The 19353-nt window shown below is 46.7% G+C and overlaps 1 protein-coding gene across 3 annotated transcripts in view; it reads right to left on the reverse strand.

Annotated features, from left to right (window-relative positions):
- The window catches only part of LOC146808613 (NACHT, LRR and PYD domains-containing protein 3-like), an 879818-nt gene that overhangs the window by 149127 nt on the left and 711338 nt on the right, over positions 1-19353 (reverse strand). Inside the window, exon 12 of one of the 3 annotated variants that reach the window (XM_085623638.1) lies at positions 642-835. The exons of the other annotated variants lie outside the window; for them this stretch is intronic. Within the exon in view, the coding sequence (XP_085479764.1) occupies positions 757-835 (79 nt within the window). The 3' untranslated portion in view covers positions 642-756. Of the gene's footprint in view, positions 1-641; positions 836-19353 lie in introns of those variants that run through there. 3 annotated transcript variants of the gene reach the window in all.

Here is a 19353-nt window from a genome sequence, read left to right on the forward strand (position 1 = left end):
AGTACGGCCTGAGAGGGGGGCAGCAGTGTGTGATTGCTGGCGGGCAGCTGCCTTCTGACTGCGGCACCGATGTTGTGGATTGGAAGAAGCTGGAGGTGCTGGGGCCTGGTTGGAGCTCTAGGTAGCTGCCTCCTCCTCTTCCACGGGCACCAGTCACTGGCACTCGGCCCGTATCGCTTCCAGCTTCTGCTTCCGCAGCCGGGCTGCTGCATCCTGGCGAGATGAGTGATGGTGAACAGGAGTAGCCAGAAAGAAAAAAGAAAAATTGTAAACAATGCTGTGTGCCAAAAAATTATGAAGTGGGTGGCACAGTAGCAGTACATCGATGGTCCCCTAGGGCCATTCGATGTGTTTAGACTATTCAAAGCCACCATGACCCGCTCTCGTAAAGCTAAATGCAAATGGCAAAAGCTCTAACTGAAAAGAATTAAAGCAGAATAAACACAGCAACACAAAAGTTTAAAAAAAAAACAGTTTATTTCCTTTTGAAGGATATTCTAGCAGGTCCCGGTCTCTATCCAGGATGTCTGCCCCCGGTGCGTAAGGTGCTGGTGGGTGCACCGGTCCCCAGAGCAGTGGTGCAAAGCCCAGCGCACCCTCTCCCACCGCTGCCTATGCTCCCGGAGAGTGTACCCACTGCCAGGCCAGCCACCTGCTGCCAGTTTGGAGGGTAGATGGTGCTGCACATAAAAATCTAGCGCAGTCACCTTTACCTCTGAGAATAACGCACGGGGCTGCGCGCCTTCGTGGTGCGGCCTACCGAAAGGTAGGTGGTTGCGGCTGGTGGTGCTGGTTCGGGGACCTGGCGCTGCCGCTCCTCCGCTCTGCCATGGCACTGGGTGGGGACGAGAGAAAAAAGTAGAAGAAAGAAGAAGGAAGGAAGGACAAAAAGTTAGAATGTAAAGTGACAAATAAAAAAGTACAAAAGTCATGCAACAGCACAAAAAAATACAAAACAAAATACAGTACAAGAACACAAGGACACAGGGTAAGGTTATAAATAAACAAGCATTTGCAATGCAATAGGTCTTGCATTTGCGAGAGTTGGAGCTATTGGCATTATAAATGACAATGCCTTTTATTCATTTGTTATGAAAACCTACAAGCGGTGCATAAAAACGCACTTTGGACGTATAGTTCTTGCTTACGAGAAGCAAGGCTGGCAGTAAAAGAGACTGCCAGCTTTGCTTCTCATAAGCAAGGACTATACGTACAAAGTGCGTGTTAATGCACCGCTTGCAGGTTTTTAAACGTATAAAAAAAGGCATTGTCATTTACAATGCCAATAGCTCAAACTCTCGCAAATGCGAGACCTATTGCATTGCAAATGCTTGTTCCCTTTGTCACTGTACTGCTATCTTTAAGTCTGGTAATGGTGATCGTCCCTTTAGCGCTCACACTTACGAAAGGCCACTCTATAGCACTATAGCGGAGTGCGGTGACATGAAAAGAAAGGAACCACACACAAGGGGTGAGGCAAGGGGAAAGAGCCAGTGGAGACAGAGAAAAAGAAGGACTGAGAGGCACTGGTGGTTAAAGAAGAGGGAGAGCCCCCTTCCAAAAGGCAGAAATGGCAGCCATGCTCATAGTATCCGCTTCTCCTGTCCTCCACCCACCTCCGTGCGTGCAACCCCTCCAGAAAAAATGACCCACCACTAAGGTTATCAAGTGGAGTTTTATGCCGTCCTTAATTTGTGTCGATGGCTGCAGGTGATTAGCGCCAGCCCTCATTGGGTACCAGGTCTTATTTTCAATGACCTGACATCTGAAAGCAGTCTTCTGTAGACCATTGAAAGATTGTGGTTTTATGGAACAGGCAAATTGTATTTTTTTTCTTAAGATTGGATAGTCGGTGGCCTTCAGCAAGTCTGTTTGTTCTAGGTGCCTTGGGGAATTCTCTACGTTGGAGGATTAGCTCAAGCAGTCCACAAGAGGCTGTCCTGAGGGAGGCAGGTTCTCAGTGCTGCGCCGTGGGTTGATTTTGGATATGTGGAGGTTGATTGTATGTCGGTAGGCAGGTTTGTGTGAGGCAATAGGTGGAGTTTTTTTACATTTTTGCACTTACGGTCTTGGAGTACCTGAATTGCAAAGACTGAGTAGTTGAACCATGCTCATAATGCTGATGCTGTGGGGAAAGACAGACTGGTGCCCATGGGAAAGACAGACTGGTGCCCATGGAAGTGTGACCGCATTCCTTACTGCTCATGGCAGGCTTAAACTGCCGACTTTGGTGCAGGAAACCAGGGTTCGAGCCTCGAGGTCGCATCAACATCCTGTGATTCTGGGCAAATCACTTAATCTCCCCGTGCCTGAATGTGTAATGTAAATACGGTGCTCATGTAAAGCGCTCCAATACCTTCGGGTCGAGTTCGCGCTACATAAATATGCAAAAAAAAAAGAAAGAAGAAAGAAGGGGTACTCCAAAGAGTTGCCCGGACTAGAATCCCGAAACTCACACAAGGCAACTAATTGAGGGGTTAGAAAAATGCAATGCATTTCTAATAGAGAATAAAAAATACCCTGTAAATTTGAGGAAGGCAGAGAAACCTGTTAAAGAATATGTGCGCAGAGCTCTTACTTCACGAAGCAAATTTGCCATGACGTGGGTGAAAAAGCAAAGAAATACATAAAAGGTGAAGGGGCGGGGAGGCCGACTTTTCCATCGCCACTAGTGGCCTGCGTGTGGCCTTTCATGCGCGTACCACACAAGGATTTGCATTTAATTACATCCCAAACCCCAAATGACCCTCTTACAAAGCCCGTCACAGAAGCATGCGACCCCGAGGCATGAAAAAGCCTCACACGGGGCTTGCGCAAAACTCGCTTCTGTTGCATAATATAAGTCCCCCCTCTCAACGTTTAAAAAAAAATATTATTATTAATAGAGAGCCTTGTGTAGAGCGTTTATATTTTCAGATGTTTCCAGGATCTGCCAGCTCTTTTCTTAGAAAAGCTAATGTAACCCAATTCTATAACGCTGTGTCTTCCTCCCCCAGGAGGCTGGTGGACGCAGCGATGGTGGGCAAAGACAAGGTTGTGTGCTGCTTCGTGAAAGAAAACATGGATTGGTGCCTGGCTGTCTGGAGGGGCTGGAGTGCCGGGGAGTTTGACGCCTTCTACCAGGGCTACGAGGAGCTCGGCAGGCTGGAAACCCGGAAGAGACGGTAGCTGAGCCCCTAAATCGAACCTCCAGGAGTGAGGCGCTGCTGGGAGCTCCCCTTCAGTAGCCTCCTCACAAAATTTTTTGGGGAGAAAGGGAAAACAAGCATCTGTAACATAAATGAAACATTGCCGTGCCCTCCCTCCCCCCGGCCTCCGGACACCCCCGCGTCGCCAGCACTCCGCTCGGTGACGCCACTCACCGAAGGCAGCATGTCTGTAGATGTTTACCGGGTGTGAGAGAAGCCTGTGTAAGTCTTGGTTCTGGGCAGCAGGGAGCCAACGAACAAGGGAGCAGGACATGTGATCACGCCGTGCGCCGGCCGCGTGCATGTCTCTTAAAAAAAGAATCACAGGACGCGTGCACATCTACTGTCCTTTGAGTTGTGCTAACACCACTGTACGTGCAAGCAAGCAGGAGGCGTGTTAACGTGCCACGAGCCCTACGCTTGCACATCGGCTGTCCTTAGCGTTGTGCTAACGCCGCTGCACACGTGCACAACTGCTGTCTTCCCTACAAGTGCACATCTCCTGCCCCCTTTCAAACCCAAGTCAACGACAATAAGTCTCGCCAAGGCGTGCAGCGCAAGTGCTACGTCGCTAGGCATGACCTAAAAAGGAGAGATAGATAGGTTTCAAAGGGGTAGAATTAAAGAGATTGGGCAGGAATTGAAAAGTAGGCCCAGCACCATAAGCAGAGCAAAAACCAAGATGGCCGCACCCATGCAAACTGTGTGGTGCAGTTCGAGTGCGATTTCTGGCGTGAGATCCCATTTGCGTATGACCGAAAACATCATGTGAACTGGTGAGGTGAGAAACTGTGCCCACTCGCGGAACTCCTCGTTGATCTGCAGAGTTTTTTTTTAACTTTGCGGAGTTCCGTGTAGCATGAACTCCGCCCGGGCCTCCTTGCATCATTGCCGTGCGGATTCATTTAAGGTGACCTCCCCATCAACACCGAGTCAGATATGTGGTCAGACAGGCCCTGGAACCCAAACCAAAGCCTACCGATTGACGGGTCGCAGGTGGGGTTACACTTAGTCCAAAGACAAACGCGCACCAAGAGAAAACCCTGATTATACCACAGACAGGTAGTCACACCACAAACAGGACTGAGGAGATTGGCCCCAATAAAACACATTTGGGCAAAAGCACGGGTGTTCCCAAAATACTACAAAGTTAGATGCCACATGCAGTTAGGAGCACTCTGCCAATCACGACAAACACTGCATGGAGTGATCACTTGCTCACCACACCAGACATCTGGACACGCACACGCTGGCCCAGACTAGCTCTTCTCGAGGTCGAGAGACACCTGTGTCCCCCTTATCAGGTGATTATTTATGACTATGATGCTTCCAAAGTATGTTTAAGCATTTTATTGTACGCTCAAAGATACATATATGTGTGGCCAAAACTTCTGTACTTCAAGACTGTCTTCCGACGTGCCTCTGTTGATATTTCCCAAGCACTGCATTTAATTAACCCAAGTTTTCCTGTTTTGCTAAATGCCTCCTGTCTTTTCATTTATTTAAGGTAAATTCATATTCGAGCCACAACATCTGTCTTTTGTTTTTCAGGAGTGCAGGGCCTGCCTCTCTAATATGATAATATAGAGTTACCTTACATTTAATAAGTGGTAACCTTTAAGTGGGAACAGGTGACGGCGTGGGATTACCAGTCGAGGATATTTGCTAACACAACATACTCACCTGTGCCCATAAAACATTCACAGCACTAGACCGGTAATTAACTTACTCCTGCCTTTCAGAGTATTATTTTCTTAGGACTTATACCTGTACACCATGACTTACAAAATCCTTGTCACTTATACTCTAAGTCCTAATACTGATGGATCAAAGGAAGTTAGAATAATAGGTAATAATGAAACATTTACTTTTCATAAAATAACCACAGGCACGGGGAAGTTTTAAACACTTTTCTATGCAATATTTTATGAGTCAGAACCCAAAGCAGTGCATTTAATGACTTTTCAAGTAGGAAAATAATGATTAATGGAAAAATATTTCGAGAGTTCACAGAATAAAATGTAGACATTGGTACCTGGGAAGGGTGAGAAGGGGAAACGGTACAAGGACATACCACACAGATTATATTTACCTAGAATGGTGCGAGGACCAACCCCTGGCCAAGGGCTGGAGAAAAAGGGCACCCGACTAATCAGGTGCCAACAGGTCAGGACAGGTGCAGGACAGGACAGGTAACCTCTGCTAAGTGCAATGTCAGCGTCACATCCCTCTCTGCGGCTACTCTCGTTCCCCGTAGATGACAGAGTCTTCACCCGATTCTTCTTTCAGAGTGCTCGACCAGTCCTCTGAATTCTGCGGCATCCATGATCTCCTTCAGCATACGTTGGGTCAGTGACAGGTCTGTGACAAGTCGGACAATCTAACTAACTAAGCTTACCTTAGTTATACCATTTCAGAGAGTGTACCACCGCCCTAATGTTGAAAATTCTATGTGTTCCCTTCATTTGATTGGTCAAAAGCTCGGGGAGAGGTCATCACACCATACCAGTATGAGGTAATTGATTCTAATTGATTCAGGTTCCCGCCCATAATTTACTTTCTCATGCATGTTTATTCCTCCCAGCAATATTATTTCATTTAATATACAATGTATAACATTTTGTGCTTTCTCTTCCTCTTGCTCCGGGTCAGAAGGTGAGCTTCCCAGGGACTTTGTGGGTAAGACGGGTTTTGGCGGCTGTTCAATGACAGAGCTTCAAGGATCTTATAACTACATGCATCAACCAATTTAGCGAGCGCAAACAGTGCGATTCGCAAAAATCGGCCGTTTGTGCCCGCAAAAAGGACATTTGCGATGCATGAAGGGCCAAGGCACTCGCAAATTGAGAGTTCGCAATTAATTGCGAGTTCTCAAATTGCGATGGTGTAGGAAGGTGAAATCTGACTATATGGTTGCCCCCACTTTTTTCCTGGTGTTTGAATGATTTTTTGACTAGTCTGGCTGGGATCCTGCTATCCAGGACCCCAGCCTATCTGCTTACTCCCTTAAATGACATGGTGTGCATACTAGATGCACTAGTGATTGGATACTGTGGTACCTTATGAGCCCCTAGTATATGGTACCCTAGGTACCAAGGGCATAGGTACTTCACAGGCCTACCAGGGGCTGAAGCATGTAATATGCCACCCCTGGGAAGCAGACTAAATCTGACACCACAGGCCTGCTACTGCAGCCTGGGTGAGGTAGTGTTAGCTCTCCTCACTGAGGTATAGGTTCCCTATATCTCACAATACACAAACATATAAACCTATCAGTCACCCCTAAGGCAGGCCCTATCAATCCTGAGGACAGGGTGCTTGGTTTACAATGTGAGGGGGTGCCTCTGCATGAGCAGGACCCCTCAGCAGCTGGCAGAGTCTATTCCCAGTGGCTGTTTGTGGATGCGGTTAAACCATATACTCTTAAGTGCATTATAACCTACCGGTAAATGCTAACTTTGGAATGACTGCATCAAAACATGTCGTGTTTGGTGTCAAACAACTTGGAATCATACCCCCACACCAGTAACTGGTGTGGGAGTATGAACTCACCCTTCTAGAGGGGACGACATGTACCTACTGTGGTAACACAGTAGACATCTGAAAGAGCCCCGGCATCACAAAATGGATGCCACCAGCACAGACACTGGGCTGCCCTCCTGCTGCTGACAAACTCACTGTGGAGGAGGCCCAACAATAGGCATCCTGTCACAGGGAGGTGTCACCACCTTCCAGACAGGATTTAGTGTATTGGGGCTGGGTGGGTGCACTCCTAGAGTGCTTTGAAGTCCTGCACTGGGGGAGCAGTAGGCTCCTCTGTGCATATGCCTGCTCAGTGCATATGCCTGCTCAAACCGGTTCAGGGGCTTCCTGTCCCTGCTCTGGCACGAAACTGGACAAAGGGAAGTGGGTGTAACCACCCACTACCCTGACTCTCCCAGAGGAGTGGTCATAGAGCTAGTCCCTCCCTTTCCTTTAGTGTAAGATAGGGAACCCTTGCCATTGCAAGTTAGATATCCCTGGACGACGCTTTACAAGAAGAATCCTGGCCCTTCGATGTTCCACTACCTTTGGAAGACTGAAGAATTTCCCTTGGAGTCAAGGAGTGACTCCCCTGCTTGGCAGGCACCAGAAACTCTAATCAACGGACGCAAACTTTCCCGCTGGAGTCTGAAGTCCCTGCAGACCCAGAGGTAGATTTCCTGACTTCTCGACGGCCATTGTGAGTCCCCAGCAGAGCTGAGGTGAGTGGACCTCGCGAGTGACGAGGAACAGCAATACCCGGGTACCGTGCACTATTGTCAAGTGCAACCCCTTCACGGCGTTCTACGAACTTGTGCATTGGACCATTTGTGGCCCAAGCCTCAAGCAGGTTTTGCAGCAGAAATCAGAGGCCTACCCCGTCCCGAGTGACCGTGGGCTCCTGTGAAGCATTTCCTCATGAGGCGTCTTCGCGATCCCTTGCTCATTGGCTTGTGGGTCCCCCGAAGACTTTCTTATCAACCAAAGGGCTCCCCTGGTTGCTCCAGGCCTGCCCTCACTCACCTTTGCTGAGTGAGTCCCTCAGACCTTGCTGGTCTGCACCGCTGACTTTATTCACTTTCCACAAAACTTGCTGTTGCCAAGGCTTGTTGGCTCCAATCCGGTTGCCGACACCTCAGTAAGCTGCAGACTTCATGGGACACTCCGAATCCAGCTGCTGGTTATCGTCGATACCTCCAGGACCTCGTGAGCGAAGAGTCAAAACACCCTTGATCACCTGAAATCACCCAACTTCTGTGGGCATCCATCTTCTGTGGTACTTTAAATTTTGGGACCACGTAGGAAGAGGGGCCCTACCCTGCCGATTTTGGTATCAGCGAACCGCGAATGTCTAATGCGGTATGTACAAGTGTTTTTCATAACGTTTCATCAATGAATTCACCTTGTAGACGACATTACATATTGACTTTGTGGGTTCCATTTTGGAGCGATAGCCATTTAATGGTTGCCCTCACATAGGCTGCGCTTTAAGGCCATACATAGGCCTTAAAGAACACGTGTACCTTCCAAATGACTCCGCTGACCGAGGTCAGTCCGGTCCCACGAGTTCCCCTTCCTACGGCCACCTGTGATAAGCATCAGGGTTCGACACACCATAAAGCCTTTCATCACACACAAGCCCCGACTAATCTCTTTCACACCTGACTCTGCTTCCTGCTTTATGGCCTGTTTTACGAGGAGGAGGTGCCCACTTTTATTGGGGTCTGCCGATATCTGATGAGTGTTCTGAGCTTCGCTGGGTAAAGAATTGTGGGCTGGCCGAACTGAAATGTGGGATCGTCATCATGACTCTGCCTTTTTGTTTGTAATGAATACATATGAATGACCATATCGTAAAACAAGGAATGTGTGCCTGAAGCATGATATTTTGTATTTAAGGAGAAGACTGGTTTCGTAACTTCGAGCAGTCTCCTGAGAACATACTCGTGTGTACTTCTAGGATACCTGTTACTGGCTGCAGTCAATAATAAAACTATCTCTGACGCCACCGCAAGACTCTGTGTTTCTGTGGTCCAAGACAGGAAGAACTCGAAGTCATAGGGTGTTACCCCTGGCACCGCTGGGTTCTTAAAAACCCAGTACTTCAGTTGGCGCCCAACTCGGGGCGATTTCAGCGGTACTGGTCCAAGCCAGAGGTTCGTGAGGAGCTTCGTGTGGAAATTCTGGAGGAAGGCCGCCACTTCATCGACCCCTGCATGTCGACGTGGTCCGAAAGTCTTTTCTGCGAGGTTCTCCGCGTCCCGACGGCTACAAAGGACTGCTGCCCTGACTATCGCCCTGTTTTGGACCCTTGATAATTTGGTAGAGCGAAACAATTAAACGAGTCTTATGGTGACATCATCAATACCTCAGTTAAGTATAAGTGGAGCGTCTCCTAGTCCTTAGTTTGGTTTTTAGTTTTGGTATCCCTTCGGGATCGCTTTGATTTGGAGCTTGCAAGCGCCAAAGCCGAAGGACTCGTGCATTCACGAGACTATCGTGTTTGATAATCCTTTGAAGTTTGAAACTAGACTAGTGAGCAAGGATGCCTGGTTCTAGTATATTTGGAAACTTGTTTTGTTTGGGTTGTAATAGGGACTCCCAATTAGAGGATTCGTGTCCGGTTCCTCCAATTGGAACTCCAACTTATGAGCTTTATGTGGAACATGGCGTGAGCCCCATTGCATATAATGAAGTATGGATCCGATACACCAGGAAGGATGGTGTCTTAAAATGGCCCCAAAATGGTAGTTTTGACACAGATATCTTAGATAACTTAGAAGTTAAATTATTTAAAAAGAAAGCCCGGCCGGCGATGTTTGATTCTTTCCGCCTATGGCGAAAGGAAGCCAAACAGAAAGATATTAAATTAGCAAAAAGAAATAAGAGAGAAAGAGGTATGTCGATAATGCAAGCGGCTGTACAGTTTAAACATAATGAGGAAGAACAAATAAATGAGCAGTTACATAGACAACGTAAACTAGGGATCGCTAAATGCTACCCAGTTTTGCCACACCTTCAGCAAAGCGCGTTAGAAGAGAAGCAGAAAGATCTCCTAATGTCACATTTGCTGAGTTCGCCACCTTCATACGCGCAGAGCGCTACAGCACCTCCGCAACCTTTAAACATACAGCCCCCAGTTAATTTGCCGCAAGTTTTCCCGCAGCTGCCAGCTCCTCCTTTGCCACAAGCTTTCCCGCAGCTGCCAGCTCCTCCCTTGCCTCAAGCTTTACCGCAACCGCCAGCTCCTCCTTTGCTGACTCCTGTCCCTGCGGCGCAGCCCTCTCAAGGGCCGCCGGTTGCGACTCTGCCTAGTGCATCAACTGCCTCTCCCGGTGCCCTTCCTGGCACCAGCCCTGTACCTGTATCTGCACCCGTTTTTCTTCCCTCTGTCTTTCCCCCTGCTCTTGCCTCAACCTCTCCTTCTACGCGACAATGAATAACTAGTGCGGTCACTAGTTTAATGTCGCCTCTTTTCGGGTTACCAAGTGTGACCCCTGGTTCACAGCGTAAGCAGCTGCGTAGTCAGCTGCTTGGTTCAGAAGAAAAAGAAGTATTAGACCGCATGGCACGAAAATGGATCGTTTATCCTTCAATGTATGATGTGGAATCTGTTGCGAGTGTTTTTCATCAATGTGAAGCGCCGAAGCAGAGATACGTTTTTGAACAGATGTGTGTTTTCCTTTGTGAGGAATTGGAGGACAATGATTTAGAAGTAAATCCACAGGAGTTGTGCCGCTTACGATTTGAATTTGGAAAGGGTACGATTGTAGGTTCTGATGTGGAAGAAGCAATTGCGAAATTGTTGTCTTTTAGGATCGGAGATCCTTCCCAGTCACTGTTTAAGCATGACTCGGCTAGTAGAAAAACACGACAGTACCCTATGAGGGAAGTTGCTCCGGTATGGAAGGAAGCCGTTGCAGCCGATGCCGGTCAGGGCATCGCCGCTGCTCCAGCTCATTTTCAGCGTGTTTGGGTGCATGTTACTTGGAGACGATCTGAAGTCTTATCTCTTAAACAAACGTTACCCGACCCCCGCAAAAACCCTGCAGGATATTATAAAGAGTTATCACAGACCACGGGATCCTGTATCATGAATTTAGCTGACATAGATTTGTTGTTCGGGAGTGTTGTTCCGCAGCCTTTGTGGGGATTGATTCGTAATGCAGATCATGTTGCAGAGCTAGGTGGCACATGGGCTAATATTATTATTGCTAATAATGGACAAGAGGGTGGTGCCAAGCCTGACCCTTTGGTAGCAGAACTCCCTGCTAGAATCATCGCTTACATGAAGACTTTAATGCCCGCGATGCGTGTGAATTGGGATAAATTATCTGCGTGTAAACAGAAGAAAGATGAGACAGTGTCTGATTTCTTCACCAGGTTTGAAGAAACATTTATCGACCATAGTGGACAAGATATGAGTACGGAAGGTGGTCAACGATTATTTGTTGATAAATTTGTGCATAATTTGCTTCCCGAGTTGTGTAAAAAATTAAAAGATTCAGAGAGTTCTTGGGCCGTTTCCTCATCAGCGCAAATACTGGCTACTGCACAGTATTACGAAAATAGGGATAAGGATGAGAAAGATAAAGCAGACAAGAAAACGAAAGAATTAAAAACGAAGGTTCTTTTACAACAGGCTTACCCGCCACGTGGTGGCCATAGTAATTATCAGCAACCACCACAGTTTCAGAGAAACGTGCAGAGGTACGAGTATTCTCAACCGCGCGTTCCTGTAGGCCCTAATCAATGTTCATATTGCAAGGAAGAGGGTCATTTCAAGTATAGTTGTCCTATTCTGCTACAGCGTGCTAATGGCGCTTTTAGCACCAGAGGTAGAGGTGGTCAACAAGCTCCCAGAGGCAGAGGACGCGGGAATGTTCCCCAGAACGCGCGTCCTCTTCCATCTCAACATACGATTAATAGTTTTGATCAACAAGGCAATGCGACTGGTGGGACAGCTCAGTACTATAACAATGACTATTATGCAGAAGATGAAAATGCAGAAGGTAATGATTACTAGGATAGCCGTAGACAAAGAGAGGGAGTTGTTTCAGTGCCAGTGGATCAGAGTGGACCGTATGTCAAGGTGACTACAGCGGGTGTGTCAGAACCTTTCCTGTTGGATACTGGCGCTGCAAAGAGTTCAATTATGCATTCAAAACTCCCTGGCGCACCTTTGTCTGGCGACATTAATGTTTCGGTAGGTTTTTCTGGCGCCCCGGTTAGGAACCCGATCTCTAGTCCTATGCCCCTTTCTGTTGGACCTTGTGAGCTGAAAGCACCCCTTATCCTAACGACAGGTTGTGGTGAAAACCTGTTAGGCTTGGATTTGTTAAAGAGATTACATGCGACATTATATTGTTCCCCCTCGGGAGTACAACTTACACTAGGTAGGGAAGTGATTTCTCCAATGTATCTGTCAAAGAATGAACTGCCAGCTGAATTGTTGTCTCTCCCGGATGCCCTTTGGGCTTCTGGCCTTAATGATGTGGGTCTCTTGGAAATACCGCCATACGTGGTAACTTTGAAAGCCAATGTTAAATTGCCACGCATTCCCCAGTACAAGATCTCTAATGAAGGTGAGAAAGCGTTGTTAGCGATTTTCTATGATCTGATTGAAAAGGATGTAATTGAAGAGACAAGAGGCAACGTTTGCAATAGCCCTGTTCTGCCTGTTTTAAAACGTACTGACCCTTCACAGCCACCTGTTTACAGATTTGTGATCGATCTTAGAGAGGTAAATAAGATTGTTGTGCCACAGTTTCCAGTTGTCCCTGATATAACTGCCTTGTTAACTATGATTCCAGCTTCCGCTGCTTGGTTCTCAGTAGTCGATTTAAAGAATGCTTTCTTTAGCATCCCGATCGCAGAGGAAAGTAGGGATATTTTTGGTTTCAGCCTAGGAGGCCGAAGCTTCCGCTTCAAATGCGCTCCCCAAGGCTACTGTGAAAGTCCATCAATATACAGTCAAGCTTTAAAAGCGCAGCTTGATGCAATTGTTTTACCTAGTGGTGCTACTCTTATTTAGTATGTGGACGATTTACTGATCGCCGCAGATACTGAGGAGATTTGTAAAGAAGCTACAGTATCATTGTTGCGTCATTTGTCTGCCTTTCATCATAAAGTGTCTCTCTCAAAATTGCAATATTGTCGACAAGAAGTGACCTACTTAGGTCATCTCTTTTCGAAAGAGGGAAGGAAACTGACCCCAGAGAGAATTCAGGCCATTGCTAAATTGAGTGTACCAAGAACACAGAGAGAAGTGCGTGCTTTCTTGGGTATTACTTCCTACTGTAGGCAGTGGATCCCGAGTTTTTCTTTGCTGGCAAAACCTTTAATAGCATTGACGTGTAAAGATACGCCAAATCTCGTCCCATGGTCTGAAGAGTGTCAGAAAAGTTTTTGGGAATTGCGTGAGGCATTATGTTCGGCTCCTGTGTTGGGTACTCCCGACTACAGCAAGCCTTTTACACTGTATGTTCACGAGAGAGAAGGTTGTACATTGTCAGTGTTGACACAGTCTTTTGGAGACAAACAGCGTCCATCCGCGTATTTTTCATCGACTCTGGACCCGGTAGCTAAAGCCCTGCCAAGTTGCTTAAGACCCACAGCGGCCGCAGCTGTCTCTATTCGACAGTCTGCTGGTTTAGTAATGGATAACACATTGATCAGGATGGTTCCACATGCAGTGGACACGTCGTTAAACAGGACCAAGACACAGCACTTAACTAGTGCTCGATTGTCGGGTTATGAGTTGACACTATTAGCGAGTCATGTGCACATAAAAAGGTGCAATACATTGAATCCAGCTACCTTATTGCCGATTACAGCAGACGCAGATATGATTGAAAAGCATGATTGTCTGTTTAGAACAGAAGAAGAAAGGAAAGGGAGAGTGGATCTTAAAGCTATTGCCTTGGTTGAGTGTGATGGTACTTTATGGGTGGATGGTTCATGTTTCAAGCTTCCGAATGGTGATACGACTGCTGCATATGCTGTCACGACTTTGCACACGGTTGTTGAAACTGCACGTATACCACATAACTCAGCTCAAGCAGCAGAATTAATTGCGCTTACAAGGGCATGCGTTTTGTCGAAAGGTATGAAAGTGAACATATATACTGACAGTCAGTACGCCTTTGGCGTGGCCCATAGTTTTGGGCGCTTGTGGAAAGAACGTGGATTCCTGACTTCGCATGGAACCAAAATTTAGAATGGTCAGTTGGTGAATGATCTCCTTGAGTCACTGACCTTGCCGTTACAGGTTGCGATTGTAAAATGCAGTGCGCACAGGAAAGTTACCGATGATGTTGGTCGTGGTAATGCACTTGCTGATGAAGTTGCGAAAGAAACAGGAAAGAACGTGAATAATCGAATGTATGTCGCAGGCCCTGCAAGATGGGTTGGTGATGTTGGAATGTGTGAAGACACGGTAGAGAGCGTGAAGTCCCTTCAAGCTGAAGCCACAGAGAAAGAATTGAGCAAGTGGAGAGAAAGAACGGGTAAATTGGATGAAAAAGGTTGTTGGGTTGATTTGTCAGAACATCAGCGTTGGTTGTTACCCGATGCGTATGTGCTTGCAGTGGTGACAATGGCACATGGAATTGCCCATATTAGTGTAAAAGGAATTTGCAAGTTGTTGGCTTCAGTATGGCAAAATGCTGGAATTCCTAAATGTGCAGAGAATGTGGTTAGGAATTGCATGGTGTGTCTGAAATACAATCCTGGTAGGGGAACCCCAACTCCAGCTGGTCATTTTGCGCCTCCAACGTATCCGTTCGAGGTTTTGCAGCTAGATTTCATCCACATGGAAAGGTGCAACAATTTGAAGTACGTACTCGTTGTTGTCTGCGCTTTCTCAAGATGGATTGAAGCATATCCCTTAAAAGACAACACTGCCTTATCCACAGCTAAAGCCCTGGTCAAAGAATTCTTCCCTAGGTTTGGAATGCCGAGAATGGTCTGAAATGATAATGGGAGTAAATTTGTGGGTCGAGTGATGAAAGAAGTATGTGAAGGGCTAGGCATTACACAAAAATTTCACGCTGCAAATCACCCCCAATCAGCTGGATTAGTGGAGTGCTATAACGGCACCTTAAAACTGAAATTGGCCAAGATCCAAGCAAGCTCTGGTCTTAAATGGCCTGACGCTCTGCCTTTAGCACTCCTGTCAACCAGAATGACCGTGCACTCACGAGTGGGACTTAGTCCGTATGAAATAGTTTTTGGCCGCCCGGCCAATATATGGGGAGTGCCAAGGCCTACAAAATTCAGCGAAATCGAACATCCAGTACTGCTTGATTATCTGTATGAATTGACGGCTAAATTGCGTGTTTTACACCAACAGGTGCGCGATACCCTGCCTCAGGCCTCAGAAGCTCCAGGACACCCTATCAATCCTGGGTCGTGGGTGCTGGTCCGGAATTTTCAGCGGGCAAAGAATGATGAGCCCCGTTGGACCGGCCCCCACCTCGTACTTCTTTCTACAAGATCAGCTGTTCGAGTGAAAGGAAAGAAGAACTGGATCCACAGCGTCCATTGTAAAAGGATCCCTTTGCCTCTGCCATATGACCGGTGGGTCCAGGAGGGGATCGCTGATTCTGAAACCGAGACCGTGCCTCGTTTCCTACCCTTTAGCGATTCGCGTGTGAGAGGAACAAGCTCTGAGCAAGAAAGTGACAATATTTTACAGGAAGCTGTGCCACCGACAATCCGACTGGACACTACAGAGCCTGAACTTTTGTTTCAAGATCAGACAATACCCGGAAGAGGACGATACAACTTGAGGCCGAGAACTATGGACAAATAAAAATTCTTTTTCCTTTGATATTTTTGAAAGTACAGCTCTCCCATCTGAGAAACTTTGTTATTTTTTGTATTTTTCCTTTTTCGAACCACCATCCGGGTTCAGCTGTAGGGTCGCGGTGCCAAGACTTTGGGATACAAGCCGGAGACGTTAGGTCAACGGTTCTGGTTAGTCTAGGGCGTTCCCTGGACTGACAGGTGTACTCCTAAGCAGAAGAAACTCACCCGCCACGAACAGCACGATTAGAAGATGGAGTTTTTCAAGATGGAGAGGCCCGCTGAGGAAATGAACTTTAAGAAAAGAATATGTAAAATTATGGGTAGCAAACGTTTTGTAGTATTATGTCTGTTTGTACTATTTAGTATAATGATGTTTACTGTAGGTTATGTATTTCTTTCTACTCAAATGCCATTTACACCCACTATACAGCCCATACCTCCTCCCACTGTCTCCTTGCACTCTTTCCACCCTCTGCCTGAACACGAGCAAGCTAGACGTTTTGAGTTCGCAAACAACTCATTTATTCAACTCTTGCACCAACACCAACTAGTTATGAATACCACCAATTGCTGGGTGTGTGGTTTAATGCCACACACCATTAATAAAGGTATCCCATATCTAGTGCTGCCGTTCAGCTATAATGGATCATCATGGGCATTCCAGACTATGTTTCTTTTTGCACTAGATGCCTACTCCCCGCGACAACCGCGCTCCATCAGACCTAGCACGAACAATAAGGCCTTAATGAAAGGAGTTGCTGATATGAAGAGATATCGATGCATACTCATCTATTCCCAAGGATGAGTTGCGAGCTTATGTAGGTTGGAACGTGACGGGGTATAGCATTAGTCTGGGCGAAAAGCAGCGAAAAATGTCATCCCCGATTTGGGTCGTACCCCACATAGGTCGGTTCTGTTTGCAAGGCAATGGTCAGAATCCAAGAGCTCAACTGGGGAAAAGTGACTGTACTGAGACGTACGCTTTTTCATCACAGTTTTCCCCGGCGTTTTTGGCTGCCAAGGGTACATACTTTGTTTGCAATGACCGAGCTTATACATGGTTGCCCCCTGATTTCTCGGGCACGTGTTATATTGCAAATTTGCTACCGCCGACATTTACTGCCGCCTCTGATTATCACAAGACCAGAGTTGTGAGAGGCGTTGTTAGTCAGGAGGATACTGCCGGTCAGGAACCGGGAGACTTCTTCATGGGTTTCCTGCCGTTTTGGGGACCGATGGTCAATAGTAGGAACCTGAGACAACTGACCTGTGTAGTTGAATCCACTGTTAATGTAACGGCTGGTGCCCTTGGTAATTTGACAGCTGAGCTCCAAGCGGATCGCCTCATGACTTTGCAGAACCGTATGGTTCTAGACGTTATACTTGCAGACCGTGGTGGGGTATGTAAGGTCATCCAATCTAGCTGTTGCATTTTCATACCAGATAACGCTCCAACAGTCTATCAAGCCATCTCCAAACTACATAAGATTTCCGAGTCTATTCATGTGGATAAAGGAGATTGGTCATTGATGGGCTGGTTCTGGGAACTGATATCTGCCTGGGGATGGAAGATTCTGATGGTCATTGGGATGATCTTAGCCATTCTTTTCCTGTTCTGTCTGTGCGTACAGTGTGCTCCTGCAATATGCGGCCTCTGTGCTACATCGTGTGTAAGGAAACCTGTAACGAGGGACGAGCTAAGCAATAGGATGATGCTACAACAACATCTCCATGACCTTATGAATATAGACCCGGACTCAGACTAGTATGGGTATAGTTATTGCCTATGTAAGGGCAAAAGGAGGGTCTATGGTACTTAAAAGTTTAGGACCACGTAGGAAGAGGGGCCCAACCCTGCCGATTTTGGTATCAGCGAACCGCGAATGTCCAATGCGGTATGTACAAGTGTTTTTCATAACGTTTCATCAATGAATTCACCTTGTATACGACATTACATATTGACTTCGTGGGTTCCATTTTGGAGCGATAGCCATTTAATGGTTGCCCTCACATAGGCTGCGCTTTAAGGCCATACATAGGCCTTAAAGAACACGTGTACCTTCCAAATGACTCCGCTGACCGAGGTCAGTCCGGTCCCACGAGTTCCCCTTCCTACGGCCACCTGTGATAAGCATCAGGGTTCGACACACCATAAAGCCTTTCATCACACACAAGCCCCGACTAATCTCTTTCACACCTGACTCTGCTTCCTGCTTTATGGCCTGTTTTACGAGGAGGAGGTGCCCGCTTTTATTGGGGTCTGCCGATATCTGATGAGAGTTCTGAGCTTCGCTGGGTAAAGAATTGTGGGCTGGCCGAACTGAAATGTGGGATCGTCATCATGACTCTGCCTTTTTGTTTGTAATGAATACATATGAATGACCATATCGTAAAACAAGGAATGTGTGCCTGAAGCATGATATTTTGTATATAAGTAGAAGACTGGTTTCGTAACTTCGAGCAGTCTCCTGAGAACATACTCGTGTGTACTTCTAGGATACCTGTTACTGGCTGCAGTCAATAATAAAACTATCTCTGACGCCACCGCAAGACTCTGTGTTTCTGTGGTCCAAGACAGGAAGAACTCGAAGTCATAGGGTGTTACCCCTGGCACCGCTGGGTTCTTAAAAACCCAGTACTTCACTTCCTGGTCCTGGGTCACTGGCCAGTTACTGTGAACACTGTCCCTTCTGCTTACAGGTCATTTTCATCCTGAATCCAGCCTTGGATTCCACCGGACACTTCTCCAGTCTTCACAAGCAGCAAATCTTCATTGGTCTCCATTGAAATCGATGACGCGACCTGACACCAAAAGACACCTATGCATCCGGCTTCCCTGGGTGAGGTAACTTGTGCACTCCAGTGCCCTAGTGTGTGTTGGCCCTCGAATTACTTACCTTGTAAGTGGCTTGCTTGTAGACTTCCTCGAAGTACTGTAAAACTTTAAAAATCCGACCGCGACTTGCTCCTTTGAAATCAATAGGGAACCCGCGGCTGTGTTCTCACACTGCACGTGTCTCCCGTGGGTCTTTTACTTACCTGCCTTGGGTGGATTAGTGAAGCCCCAGTGATTCTACAGGCCCTAGGCCTTGTCGCCTTGCAAGTCGACTTTCCTAAACCTCTTTTTTAGTATATGGTCTGGTACGCCCCTAGGGCCCCAGCCATATTTGTGCTTAACTTATTGTGAAACGTTGATATTTGAATGTGTCCCTGACTTCTAATCTAATAAAGAGATTAGTAGAGTGTGTCTAGAAATAAATAGATATATATTTGATATATATACCTGTGTGGTGTCCTTTCATTTTGGTAATTCAAGAGATTATAAGGTAAAACAAGCTGCTTTACATTCCTCTGAGACTTAGTCTGAAGGCTGCTCTCTACAGCTACCACTAGGATAGCTTTCTTTAAAAGGTTGTCTTAAACCTATCTATCATGAGAAAAATTGGACTGGTGCAAGGTGGCCACTATAACTAGTGACCAGCATATGCCAGGCCAACTTCTCACAGATGGTATTTAAGAAATCGCAAATTGAGATTCCTTAAACGCAATGCATTAAAGTAAAATATTTAGCGATTTCGCTGATAGGGGGCGCAAATTACTATGAAGTTGAACTTGGTGGTAATTTGCAAAAACTTTGGAAAATGCACTAAAGTCCATTTTTCAAAGTCGTAGGTTACACACACACATGTCCTTTGGACATGTGTGTGCGCAACATTTCTGCACAGATCGATTACAGGGGTGCAACAGGGTGTCGTTTTGACACCCATGCACCCTTGAAATTGCATTCTCAAATTGCGATTCTCTAATTGATAATCACAAATTGAGAATGTCT

The sequence above is a fragment of the Triturus cristatus genome, chromosome 8 (assembly GCF_964204655.1).
Source record: "Triturus cristatus chromosome 8, aTriCri1.1, whole genome shotgun sequence".
Taxonomy (NCBI): Eukaryota; Metazoa; Chordata; class Amphibia; order Caudata; family Salamandridae; genus Triturus; species Triturus cristatus.